General features: G+C 37.0%; 1 protein-coding gene across 2 annotated transcripts in view; it reads left to right on the plus strand.

Moving 5' to 3' along the window:
- GPR158 (G protein-coupled receptor 158) overlaps positions 1 to 14,241 on the plus strand; it is a 193,727-nt gene that overhangs the window by 101,357 nt on the left and 78,129 nt on the right. For both annotated transcript variants that reach the window (XM_042043253.1, XM_042043254.1), the window contains exon 5: positions 7,796 to 7,864. In XM_042043253.1, the coding sequence (XP_041899187.1) occupies positions 7,796 to 7,864 (69 nt within the window). The remainder of the gene's footprint in view (positions 1 to 7,795; positions 7,865 to 14,241) is intronic.

Here is a 14,241-nt window from a genome sequence, read left to right on the forward strand (position 1 = left end):
GTCTAATAGTAGGACCCCATTTTGATGTTGAAAAACCAGTTTAACTAAGGAGAAGCTCTTATGAAGATGCGAAAATAGGGTTTTTTAGAAGTTTTACTCAGAGAGAAGAAAGAAGTAACATAAATAAGATACAGGGAAAGAAAACACCAGAAAAAAATGTAGCATGAGAACTTTCAAGCAGTAGAAATAAAACTGTATTGGAAACCTTATTCTACTAAGATTTGCATTTTTTACTGGATATTTGTAACTGCAAAACTTTTAGTTAATGGTAGAATGTTCAGAGAAACTTCGTGCTGGTTTTAATGTTTTGGTCAGTTGGTTTTGGCTATATCATGGGGTACAAGCTGAATACAGATCACTCAGACTAAAACATATGCCTGTTCTTCATTCTCTTCTTCATTTCTTTGGGTGAAAGTTGAAGGTTTTTAGGAGCAAGCTCATGCTGTCAGCTTCTCATTAGGACTTTGTGCTATGAGCACAGTCAGATTGCTTTCTGCCTTCCTTGTCCCAGCTATGCCTCCCCCTGTCTGGAATAAAATCATGACATTTTTCTCTGACGTCTTCTTATCAACTTCAATATAGCAGAAAAAAAACCTTGATCTCCTCCTGCTTCCCTCTAGGACATCCCAGCTACTGCTTCCTTAGTTTCTGCAGCAACCTGCTTGTTACCAAACGTCATTCTGGACTCTGGAGCTCACCGTGCCTCTGGCTATGTCTAAGCCTTGCTGAACTCCTTCTGAACTCCCTTTTAATACATGTTTTCTGCTGGTCTGCAGACCTAAGTTTATTGTCTCAGCTTGGTGTCTTGTGAGTTGACTACTGTGATGTCCTTTCATCTGGCCTTGGCAAATGCAGCCACGGCCTGCTCCTGTCTGTTCGAAATGATGCTGCAAATGCTTTACTCCTCTGCCACTTTGTGTTGTCCTTGTTGCATCTCCCTCTTGACATCATACATGAGCTGTATATCTCTTTTTTCTTCAACTCCCACATGAACTTTTTTCTCTCTCCTAATGCTGTTTCTTTGGTGCAGATGTTTCAACACCAGGCTCACCTTGTTACCTTTTCCAAAAAGCACTCCTTGTTCCTTTCATACTTTCCTCATGCTTGGTGGAGGCTTTTTGAGAGCATCCCCTGCTCTTCATATCATGTCTTCAGATTCAAGTGCTGACAAAGTAGGTGACTTAGAGTGGGATACTGATAGGCTGAGACTACTAATTTCTAGTTCTGAAATGTGATATTGCCTTGTGGTTCCATTGTTCTTCTCATCTGCCCTTATCCATATGCTGTCCCTTGTCTTAAACTCTTAACTTTGTGCAGATAGTACAGCCATTTTCACTTTTTCCTTGTGCAGGGTCTGCACTAACTTGAAGCTTCCCTGGGGTTGGGCCTTTCAGCAATACAGTGGTAGGAAGAATAATTAAGTTATGCATAGCAGTATTTCCTTCAAAGATAAATGTGCTTTTATTTCCAGTGAAACATACATTCCATGATCTAAACTTAATGAGAGATTACTTAGCATAACAAATTCTGAAGAGCTGAAAAATCTCACCATTTTTGAGATCAGGATTTCTCAGATCCAGTCATAAGGTATTAGTTTGGAGTGGTTTAGCACTTGGCTCTTGTAAACTGAAAGTGAATAAAATAAACTGAAGTTGGATTCAAAATCTTCAGAATTATGAGGTTTTGACTGATCTGAAATTAATATAATGATTTTCATCTATAGTTCATTTGCCTTCTAAGTCATGAAAATAATGAGATTTTTTTACCTTAATCAGATTTTTTCTAACACTTCTCACATCATTCTCAGTTTGTTTCCTCTGAGATATTATGAATCTTGAGCTTTGCAGTCAGGTTCATCTTTTTATCCTGTATTTTACCATAAACTGTTTATTTCTGCATGATTGCACTACAATTTATACAGACAACTTCGGTGAGCTGTGGTGTTATCTTCTGTAATGGGTGAGGCCAAGTTGAATAAGAAAGCTGAAATTCAGGTATTCTGAAGCTGTTTGTAAACTAAACAAGGGAACTGCTCCTGAAATTTGGTTTCCTATTCTATCAGATTTTTTGTGTATTCCATTTAATCTCTTGGTGATTAAGCAACTATCAATATTGGAATGGATTTTATTCTTGAAAGTAATGTCTTAGGATCTTCATTTAATTTCTGTGTTAATTGAATGCATAACCTAGTGAAACAGGTACTTCAAGTGATCCAGATTTTTGATGATTGTCCTTGTACGTATTCATCTTTTAAATTAACGATAAAGCTTTGAATAGACTGAAATTGAATTTAGGTGCTATTTACCTCATTACTAATTTTCTTTCATATATATATTCACCACTATTTGATGAGAAGCAGGTGTCTTGATCTAAGCAGTATGTCCCCACGGAAGGAATTTCTGCCCATATAAGAAAAGATGTCCCTGGAACATTAACCATTTTTATTGTGAGGGTTCTTCACCAGCAAATACTGTTTTCTCAAATGTCTGTCTTGTAGGTGATGTAGCACAACTTAGATGCAGCAATGCCCATGTTTCCTAATGCAAAACACCTTACCTTCATCATGGTATGTCTCAAGAGGTTTCGTTACTTGCATAACAGAAAGGATCAAGGGCCACATGAATTGAAAAATAAAGTATTTAGGGATTTCTTGGATGCCTGACATCTTGTGCACTTTTAATGAAATTGCTTTATGATTGATGGCCTTTGCTTTTCCTGACTTTTTTTCAAGTAAAAAGTAAATTTAATAGTTATATTCTGTTTGAGCTCAGCTATAACTAGTAATAGAAAAATAAATTGACCTTCACGTAAGTATTCTTCAAAGGCTTGAAAGGGAAATGAAAGAACATGAGGATTATATTTATTTGGTTTAGGACTACTGCACAAAACCTTCAAATGCCAGAAAATTCTGACAATTTGTCAATGCAGTTTAAGTGGCAGCCCATAACCGTAGGCCTGCCTTTGGAAAATTTGCCTTTGGTATGAATATTTCTGTGCTTGCAATCTGTAATCTACTCGGAGGCTATGATTCAAATAGGTTAAATGTATTTGTCAGTGTGATGAAAGGTTGAGCAGGACACACAATTTCCTTTTCATTATTTTACAGAGAAATTTTTAAAAGAGGTACAACTCTTTCTCCCTTGAATTGAAGGGTGTTTCCTGCAGTTAGCTGGGAATGAGTTGCTTGAATTTTGTACCTCAACCAACAATAATAAAATTAAAGCAAAGCTTTGTCATGGAATTTGACATTTATGTTTTCCTGGGTAGCAGTCCTAATCAATCCCTGAATTTATTATCAAGAAAATAAATAGCTTATGACACTACTGTTACAGGGTACTAACTGAGGATTCAGAAGACTCCTTCCAGTTAGTTTTGTGCCCATTCTTTAGTCCCCAGTACTTCTCTTCCAGGTGTGAATAGTATTAGGATAACCACCGCAATGAAATGTAGTTCCACTCTTTTCTGCAACTCTTAATATCAGTGTCTGGGAACTGGCAAGTCCAACTTCCGTCTCTTAACAGAAGAGCCAAACATCTTGCTTTCTGCCTCAGGGACAGAAAGAAGAACCTCTGTGTTCTATTTCTTAAAAGTAAATTTTAATTGAGATAAAATTTCTGAAAATTTTCTCAATCAGCTCTTTCACTAAGAAAGATAACAGTGTCTTTGTGGTTGGGAAAAGGTATATAGGATAAGAAAGAGGAAAAAGGTTCAATGGGCTTTAGAAAAACAGCACATGGAAATCAAGACAAAAATATAGTCATACTGGAAAAAATTTATTTGTTGGGAAGGTGTATTTTAGTAAGAAAAGCAACTGGTAATAAAACATTTCAACCAGCTCCAGACTATGTATTTTTAACTCAACAAAAATCTCTTCTCACTTCTGTCATTTAAGAGAAGTGAAGAACCACCTGTACCAGGAAAAAAAGAATTTGAACAGGAAGAATTTTCAGAGAAGTAAGAGATAGATTTGGGAATACAATCCTGTAAGGTCTCATCACATCTGCCATGTCCTCACATGTAGAGTGGGATGGATCTGCCAGATCTGCACCACAAGGGTTGTCCTGGGAGCGCTGCAGAGTTAGCACATTGCCTTCACATGTACCTTTGGCTACGCTTTTTATTTCACTTGTTTTGAGGGAAATTTTGATAGTAATTTTCTAGTCACTTCAAATACATCAGCTTAGCATAGCTGAGCAAACCTGTGCCTATTCTCTAGATTTCCTTGCTTCTCTACCATTCTGTCATGTATCCATACGTGTTTTCCATGGAGTGATAGATACACTGTCCAGTTTAATAAATATGAATGTATTCAATAAATATGAATGTATTCAAAGTTCAGATCAAAGAAGACATGTATCTGATTTTTTTTTCTCTAGTAATTTCGGCCATGCTTCATTTATCTGAAAGGCAAGCTCACATTATGGTGAAACCACCTTCGTAAAAGGAAATTTTCTGTAAATCACAGCCTTCTTTGGTCATTCTTTATGTTACAGAAGTTGTTTAACAAAAGTAAAAAAAATCAAAATATGCCAACCTTTTCCCCTCACTAGGTTTCCATGGTACCATGCTCATATAATACACAGTGACATGTGGCCCTGGAGGAACCTGCAGTCTTCCTGGACTGACACCAAAAGCCTACAGTTCAGTTAATTCAGTATTACACAATGTAACCGATACAGGATGACTTTAATTTTTTTTGGGCTTTTAATTTCTTCTTTTTTCTCCACTATGAAAATACTCTGACACTCGTATCACTTATTTATGTGATGACATTCAGGAATTCAGTGCTAATTAATGCTGTTGTATTTCCTGGATTGCTTAGGACCGCAGACAATTGAAATGCAGTATCTTCTGTGCTTGTTTATACATCGTTTCAGCTTTTGTTTTGTTACACTTGATGCAACTTGGGCAGCTACACTTTTAAAAATTTTCCTTATGCAAATAATTGTTAAACATTTATTTATGACCGTTTAGCAGTGGCCAAGAGACACCTATGACTTTCTTAATGTGATTTTTCACAGAAATGGTGTTACTTTCTGAGATTCAAGGATAAGGAATGACTGTTTATCTCAAAGGCTACTAATGTGGTCTGGATAGAATGGATAGATGGAAGACTGAGCAAATCCCAAGGCATAAATCAATCTTTCACAAGCAGTACTCTTTGCAGGCTTAGATAAGTAAATGGTATAAGTACGAAAGTTAGTATGACGCTAGAAACAAAATAAATTGCAGTATTACTTAGGTGCCAGCAACATGTAACCATTGAGTGAGACAAGGAAATCCAGAAAGGACAGTTTTACTGAGACAAATAAGTAAACATAGAAATGAAACCCTGAATGGGAAATGAACACACAAAGTGGCAATAAACTGTACACAAGATAAACAGCCAGAGAACTAAATAAGTAGAACCAAAATAAATGCCAACAAGCAAGACAGATGCAAAAACCTCCAAGCAGCTGTTAAAAAAAACCAAAAAAAAAAAAAAAAAAGCACGAATATTACACGCAAGTGGAAGAAATTCCCACTGCCTGAAATTTGAGGGCTTTATCCTAAAATGCCCTGATTTCTGTGAATTCTGTTAGAGAATTTTATTTGTGCAGCCTCTATAGGTGGACACCAGCTGGTGGAGACTTTGGGTTATCATTAGTTTCCTTTCTTCTGTTTATTTTCTTAAAAGAGCAAGGGCTTTTTTTCCTGAGGTGTGTGGGCATATTCACTGCTGTTTATGTTGCTGATGCCCATAAAGTCAAGCATTTGTGATCCTGTCCTCAGCCATGCCTTAGGGACTCGTATTTGCAACGTCTTTACAGTGGAAGATTCAGCTTTTGGTGGATAATCTATTAGCCAGAGACTGCTGGAAATACCTGTATATCTAATATAAAATATTTTTAATAAATTAATTTTGAAACATTGTGCTTTAGTTTTGATTTTCTTCTCTCTAGTTAATCCCTTCAGTGCTAGATAGTCTTTTCTTCCTGGACTTCTTGGGCTATGGTGGTCATTATGGAAGAAAAAAAGGAAATTAAAATCAAGTGTTAAAATACGTCTTTTTCTTTGCAGTAGAGAAAACCAACAGTTTCAAAAATGCAGTTTGGGAGAATTCTTATACTACCATTTCCAACCGATTTCTTTTTCTTTTCTCTACACTTATGCAAAAATAGTTCTTTGCTTGTACTTGTTTGTATTTGAAGTTTTGAGCTTTTCCTCATCATTGTGGATAGCATTCATCTCTGCTAGAATGTCTATTCCATTTGCCAAGGATCCTGTTTAGAAGAGCTGTGATATCTGTAAACGTTGGGTGAAACCCCTGTTCTCCTGGTATCAAAGACTGAGGTGAGAGTACAGTCAAAACCTGGATTCAAGCTCATTTTGAATTCCAGCATTGCTCTGCAAGCCACACTTCTTTTAGGGCAGGAAGCAGAAGTGCATAGGTAGAATTCACAGAGAATGGTCCCTACTGGAACACAGGTGAGAAGAAAATCATGGGATAATTTATTGTTATGGAAGAAGAACTGGAAATGCTGAAGTTCTTTGCCCTGGCAGGTTATCTTATCATCATGCTGCCCAGAAACAAGCTTGATAAGAAAAGACTGATCAGGATGTGAAAGACTCGTTTAGAAAAGGATATCCATACAGAAGTTACATGGAGATCAGATGTTTTAGAGAATTTCCATCTTCTCTGTATGAAGCTCATTTCAGTTGCTTTGCTGGTCATTCCAGTATATAGAGATTCATTGCACATAATAAGAAAAAAAATATTCTTTAGTGGTTTGAGCATTGCTCAGTCATGAGAGACATGAGTTCACTGACCTCTGCCAGTGTCTTGTATGATGTTGGAGTCACTTGTGTGAGGGAGGGTACTGGAATGATAAAAAGCATTATCCCACCTATCAGGATCTGATTGTTCTTGGCCCCATCCCTTATTTGTCTCAGCTTCTTGCTAAACAAAGGTTGGTTTGTTGTGGTCATCCTCTGGTGCTCCCAGCCTCTGCACCTGGGCTGTACCTCACACATCTCAGCAATCCACCCCTGCTTTTGCAGTGGTTGATTCTCTGAGTCATTAACCCGTAACGTTTCTGTTTCTCACAAGTGTTTTGTCTCTAAGATAAGGCACAATTGCACTGTACATAAATCATCAAACTTACTGGAATACACTTTGTATTAGGGAAAATAATTGATTTTTTTTGTTTAATTTTAAGATGTAAGAAAACCACATTGGAGAGACTACATTAGAATCAGTGAGGAAATGGCATAATATTTTACAATCCTGATAAGTTAATGAATCAACATCTTTGTACAAAAATTTCAGAAAAAGTAAATGCGCTTGCAGTCTAAGAGCACACTCTATATTCAGTGAAGTTGTAGATTATTCATACTTATTATGGAAACCAAGTCATTAATATTAAATAAGCATAATATTCTTCAAGGGACTTCTTGAAATTTAAACAATGCAGAACAAATCCTACAGTAAAATTCATGTCTGTAATTCCCATGGTCTCTAATTTTTGACACTTGAGAGCAAATTTAGCAGTTTCAAATCATATTCAGGTAACGTGTGTTTAATAGTATTTAACATAGGAAAAAGATTTTTTAGATTGAATTTTGTAAAACACAACCATTCTAACAGGCCTGTGAATTAAAGAGTGTAGAGCATGCAAGTATGACAGACAGCTTAATACTGTGCTTTAGTAAACATTACTGTGGAAATGTTATACTGACAAAAGTGAAGGTACCTTTATCAAAGTGGCAAACAGAGAGAATTTTCTAATATTTTGTGTTGACTTTTGTCTTCTAGAGTATCAGGGCTTCAGGGCTGGTGCTGTTGGAAACCATTCTTTTTGGATCACTTCTTCTGTACTTCCCAGTAAGTCAAACTATAACTTTTAAAAAAAATTCTATCCTTGCCGACATTTTAAAACATTGTATGAATGACTGTGGTGAAAATACAAATGTCAAAAGTATTTATTAATTATTAGTTTAATCTGACTACAAAATGTGCTGTGTTCTGTAAATATGCTTAAAAACACTCAAATGTTTTACTGTATTTGTAATAATTCTCCATTTTCAGTTTAGTAATATTGCCAGTGGTTTAATTGGAAGTTTTTGGGTGTTCTGGGTTAAGCTGAGATTTGGCTTTGAAAGACAATACCTCTCTAATCTATGCTATGGCCAAAAAAAGCAAGGTATGTAAAAGGAAGACACTGATTATACCAAGTATTTCTCTGGAATGTAGTACAAAAGAGATTAATTATTTCAGTGGCATGTATTTTGATGTTTCTGAAGGTATGTGGCATCTTCAGTGCCATGTCTCCCGGAAAATTAGATGACATTACCCTTACACTGTAAGTGGAAAAAAAAAGTCATGTGAGAAATAGATCACAAAAGTCATAGAAGCACATGTCCATTCTCTTTTCAAAAGTCCCAGAAAAACTGAGTTTGTCAATTGCCACATAAACCCAAAACAATGACTAGATAAAGCGAGACGTCAAAGTGTAGATTGAAAGAAGTTGATAGAAAGCATGCATGTCAGGAGATAATCAGAGATGGAGTTGTGGACTTTTTAGAATATGTTTATGTTCTCTTTCCCTCAGTAGTCAGAATTTTCTGTGCTTTTACAGACCATCATGTAGTAACTAAAGGATGAGCTGGATAACAAAACTCTTCAGTAGTTGCAGGAAAAGTAGGAAATAAACTGCAGTGGAACGTGTGAAGAATACTATAATAAACACAAATCCTGGTGGAATTTTTATACATTGCTTTTTGAATCGTGTGGGCCTTTCAAGTTCTAAAGAAAAGCTGTATGGATTTCTAGGATAGTTTTATGTATTTTTTCATCTTTCACTTTTCAGAAGTCAGGGAAACAAAAGTTTTTGTTTTTTTCATATTGTACAAATGTTTTTTACAACTTATAATAAATGCACCTCCCGTGGGTTTTTAGAGCTTCTTTCACATTTCTTTCCGGTGAACAGAACAGAAAGCCCATGCACTGCTTCCTCAGCTGGTGCTGTGGAACATTTACAGGAATTCATGGCATAAAGCATTATGCAAGGGGTTTCCTTTCCATGTCTGTCTCCTCTTTGCTTTCTCAGAGAACCCTGGAGCCAGGGAGTGGCTTCCCCAGGCAGATGCTCGATTAGAACCCGTCAGTGTCTGTACAGCCTCAGCTCCAAAGTGTGAGAAGCCTCATCACAGCTCATCAGAGTTGTGTCTGCAGTCTGCTCACCTGTCACCCATTGTTCAGTTCATTTCCCAGTTCTTGTCCTGGTCCTCCATTTGTTGTATTTCACAAAGGACAAATGTCCTTTGGTGGCTGGCTGTCTTCAGGCTTCAGGTCTTCAGAACCAGGGACACTGAGATACTGCTGTGGAAAAAGACTTCTCTCAGCACTTGACTTGAAGGACCATGCCATTGGATGCAAGACCTGGTGACCATCCACAACCTTTAAATGCACAGGAAGAAGAAAGGAAATGGTTCTGGGAGGGAGCAGTTCAGTAACCCAAGCATCCCCTCAGCTCTTCACTGACATTTAAGCGTTTCCCCCTTTTTTTCACTGACATTTAGTATGTTAAATGTACAGTAAGTGCAAAATGACAATTTGATGTATTATGAGGAAAAAGTTTTTGCTGGAAATTCCTGATTAGCCTGTGTCCCAGGTGGGATGTAAATACTTGACCAGAGCTTTTCTTTCTCTGCACATCTCAAGCTCCTACTGTATAAAACTCCACTGAGAACACGTTCTATCAGAAATGAATAGGCAAAATGTGCGACTTAGCTTCTCTCTTTCTAACAGTTTTATGTTCCCACACTCTTTGCTGGGGCACTCTTCTTTCTTACAAGGGTAAATACTAATCAGGCTGCTTACTCCTACAGGGTGGAAAAAAAAAAGAGAGCAATTTTATCATTTCTAGTTTTAGGGGAGGGATGTTGCAAATGTGATAGTGGGAGGTCCTTTGCATGTTCAGACAGAGAAATTAATCCTGATTTCACCAACCAGAAAAATATGGTTTCATAAAATCAAAGAAGAGCAGAAAGATCAGCTTTTCAATATCCTTGTCCCTCAATTCACTGCAAGGAAGTTTTCATTAATTTCTGATTCAGGGCAAAACGGTGAAACGGTAAATGTGTGAAAACTATAAAGCATAGTCTTTTTAAGAAAGAAAAACTGCAAGGCGTGAATTATGAGGGGTGAGCCCTTGGAATGTGAACTCTTGATGTTTTGCTGTACATGTCCAGAATCTAAATGTGTTCACCTGCTTATTGTCTGGGAAAGAAGCACAAAGCAGAGCAGAATGATGCAAGAAAACCCAAGCTTTAAACGGAATCATGTTTGCATCAGCTGACATTCACACACATATTCATTCATAGCAGGTGCAGAGCATATATTATCAATATACATGTTTGTCATAAGTCAGGTACCTGCAAAGCAGATTTTGCTTTTCCTGGGTTATATACATTGTTTATTTACCCCTTCATGTTGTTTGGTGTTTTTATTTGTTTCCAAGAAGAACTGGGAATGTTTTGTGTCTTAGAGGTGTGATTTAAGACGTAGTAATATGTTCCCAGAGGTCATTGTTTCAGCTATTTGATTTGGTCCTCATTTTATGCTAGAGGAGTACATGAGAGCTCTAAGGCTAGTTAATATAGATCTCACATCTTATACACCCAAATTAGGCTATGTTTTCCATAGATAATATGAAATGCGAGTTAATGTATGGAATGGAGTTCATAAGCATTACTGCACTACAGTGTTGTCTTTTAACATAAGGCTGTTTTACTTTTGTATCATCTCTTCTTCTATTGTGATTTGGAATGTAAAACTAAAAATATTTACTTTCACACTCAACCAAGTGTGGAATTACACAGCTTGGCTTAGTGCATGTAACAATGTAAGGACATTAAGTGACAGCATTTCAGTTCTAAATAACTGAAATCTCTATTCATTTGAGGATTCAGTGCAAAATTACATTCTTATTTAAAAAACAAAATCCTCTTAGATTTTTTCAACACTGCTTTAAGCCTTTGGCCTCTTTGTTCTCTGCTCTTCTACACTTCCATAATTCTCGCTTTTTCTAGATCTGTTTACTCAGTCTGTCTCGGATTGTTTTGAGAGCCTTCAGCATACAAATTTCACTGTGTCTAGAAGGGGTTTATTGCATCTCTGACTTTCCCTACCCTCCAATTAAATGGAAGCCAAAACCTACTTTGTTACATTGCTGAATTTCTTTCACTAATTGTTGTTGTTTTCATGCCTACATGCAGTGATCTATTCATAGTGTAACATCATTAATTGAAAAATAGTATCACTAGTCAGCTGCTTTTGGTGAGAAAAACAGCTGTTGCGATGCCCTTCTAACCAAATGGGAAGTGCAAATGATGGTCTCCACCTAAATTTATTATTCAAGTTCTGCTATACTGATAACAACACTGATCTTTCCTGAATTATAAGCAGGCAGATGAGCTTTTTCTATTACAAATGCATAGATTTTACTCAGAAGTTGCTGGGCAGCTCACATTTCTGAAACTCTAATTTCTTATATTTTCTGTAGTCTCATAGTAACATCTCTAATTTCCCTTTACTTAGTCTTTCCAATTATCAAGGATCTCCTCTAAATGAACACTAGGCTTTCTAATTGATTTTGTTTATTTCTTTGTTCTTAGATTTTGAACAGAAAGCCAAAACCCAACCATTTTATGGATGGGTCTCTTAATTTCTGTACTTGGCATCTGAGGGGAGGATTCTCATTACTTTCCTTTTCCAGAAATACTAACTATTTTGAAACCTTTAGACCTTTCTTAATTCCCTGTCTTGCTAATGCTTGGAGCATGCTACCACAAGTTTAAAGACTCTTTGCTTGCTACAAAGACCTTAAAATAAAGTGAGCAGTAGCACAATGTTGTAAGAGAGTAGCCTGTTAATTGTATTAGGGGTCAGACCTTAGGTGATTTTAGACATCTGTAATGGGCACAAGTTGAAAAATAGGAGATTCTGACAAAATATCAGGAAACCTTTTTTTAATTGTGAGGGTTGTCAATTACTAAAACTGTTTGTCCAGAGTTTATGAAATATCCGTCTTTGGAGGTGTCAGGACTTGACTGGGCTCAGCTCTGAGCAACCTGACCTAGTACACCTGTTTTGGGCAGGGGGCTGGACTAGATGACCTCCAAAGCTCCCCTGCAAATGAAATTCTTTGAGTCTGTGTTTCTTAAATATGCATCAATAGCTGAGTTTGTCACCCTATGCTCACCAAATCCTGAAGAGGAACTGGGCCTTTTATGAGTTGTTTTAGACTTGGAACTTGAAGATGAGGTGCATCATGGACAGCACTTCATGGACTATAAACAAAGTCTGAAGTGCTTGCCTTGAATGGTGATGAGTTCCACCCTAGGCATCTGGGATTATCTGATATATTAAATAGTTATCATGCTCCTAGTCTACGTTAACTGAAACTCCAAACTCCATGCCATGGAATGGATTGCATGATATGATATGATATGATATAATTTGTACAGTCAGTGATTAAAGTTAAGTGAGTATGATGATTCAAAGGGCAAGGGAATAATTTCTTCTCCATGTTCTTGATATAGCAGATAAGAAGTACTAGATTTAAATTCCAGCAAGTGAAAGTTGTTAGACAGTGAGGTTGAATCTTATAACAGTAAGTTCAGCTAGGTCATAAGATGGACTAGCTTTGGAGGCTGCAGAGTATCATTTTTAAAACTTAGGATTTTTTTCTTTCACTCTTCCTTTGGCTAAAAAAATCCAGATTCATTACAGCTTTGCCCTGTTTTTCCAAACTGAAAATTGTAACAAGGCAATATTGTTATCAGTTTAGAGAAATGGAACTGTGGGGTGGAGGGCATTGACTTCCTAATGCTCATGAAATAGTTCAGTAGCGAATCCTGGAGTAAACTTTGTGCTCAGACAATTTGTTACATGCATTAGGTGTTAAGATCTGTTTCTGGGATTGTCTTACTCCCTCTTTCACACTCAAGCTGAAGTCACCTACTCTTTTGTGTTATGAGAAGGAATAGAAAGTGGGGAGTCATGGAGCTTAGATATGGATATGGGTTTTTTTCCCCTCAAATGATCTGTATGTGCATTAGCATGGAAAAAGTGAGTGGTGAGGGTTGGGAGCATGAGACTGTGGTAGGTCCATTAGTGGTAACAGTCCTGAGCAGAGCAAGGTCACTGGGAAGCTCTGGTTTTGACGCTAATGAATGTGAAAATGGAACACTGCAAAATACTCTTACGCATTTGTCCCTCAAATGAGGGATGTGTTACTAAAGCACAGTCACTGTTTATTCCATACACATTGATGTGCACTGAGGCCAACTGAAAAAATTGCTTTTTCCAACACAATTAGCACTGCAAGTCTGCTCTGATACCCTAGATGTTTTAGGTTGATTCTTTTTTAGGATATAACTACATTGCCTTTACTCACAAAATAGTGCTTAAAGCTTTTAGAATGAACACTTGTCATTTTATTCTTTTTTGGGTAAAGAACTTGCCTGTCTTTGGTGTTGGTGTCACTGAAGTCCAAGGACACAGTGTAAATACCTGCTCTGAGCTAGTCACTGCAGATTTCCCTAGTACTCTAGGAAAGAGTCTTTCTATTTTATTTGGATCACAGTGGATTAGACATCCAGCCAATGCAAAAAGCAGATTTTAAATACCATGTTGCAAGGATTTTATATGTGCGTTGTCTTGCTTGGGCATAGAGGTGAGGGAACCAGGCAGAAGACAATGCAGTAGTTAGTCTCTCTTGGTCAATGTCCTTGTCAGACAAACATACTTTTTGAAGTTAACATGCAACCAGTAAACCAATAGCTTTTTGAGAGCTTTGAATGCAAAATCCAGAAGTCAGCTGGTATAGCCTCTGCATTAGAGGCTACAAAGTACAGAAACATCATAGGTACTGGAAACACTTGTGTCCTTGCCCTGAACCATGCTAAGAAAAATGTTTGTGACTGTTTTTACTGATAGGAAGCAAACACTGAATATTTTCTGCTTTTGAATAAGTTTATTTTAAATGTCAGAAAAACAAGATACATGGTGTGATAATTCTTCATGGTTGTGTCGCCACTAATCTACATAGCTATCCTAAAAAATTCTGTCAGCTACTCTCAAGGCTCTAGTTATCTCAAGGAGATAACTAGAGGCTGTTGTATATATTATCCACTTTAAGAACTGTGATTAGGCAGAGCTATGTGTCTCCTGATCTTAATTACATATTGGTATAT

This window comes from Corvus kubaryi, unplaced genomic scaffold, assembly GCF_017639235.1.
Source record: "Corvus kubaryi isolate FWS band 111438036 unplaced genomic scaffold, C.kubaryi_AGA036_p1.0 37398, whole genome shotgun sequence".
Taxonomy (NCBI): domain Eukaryota; kingdom Metazoa; phylum Chordata; class Aves; order Passeriformes; family Corvidae; genus Corvus; species Corvus kubaryi.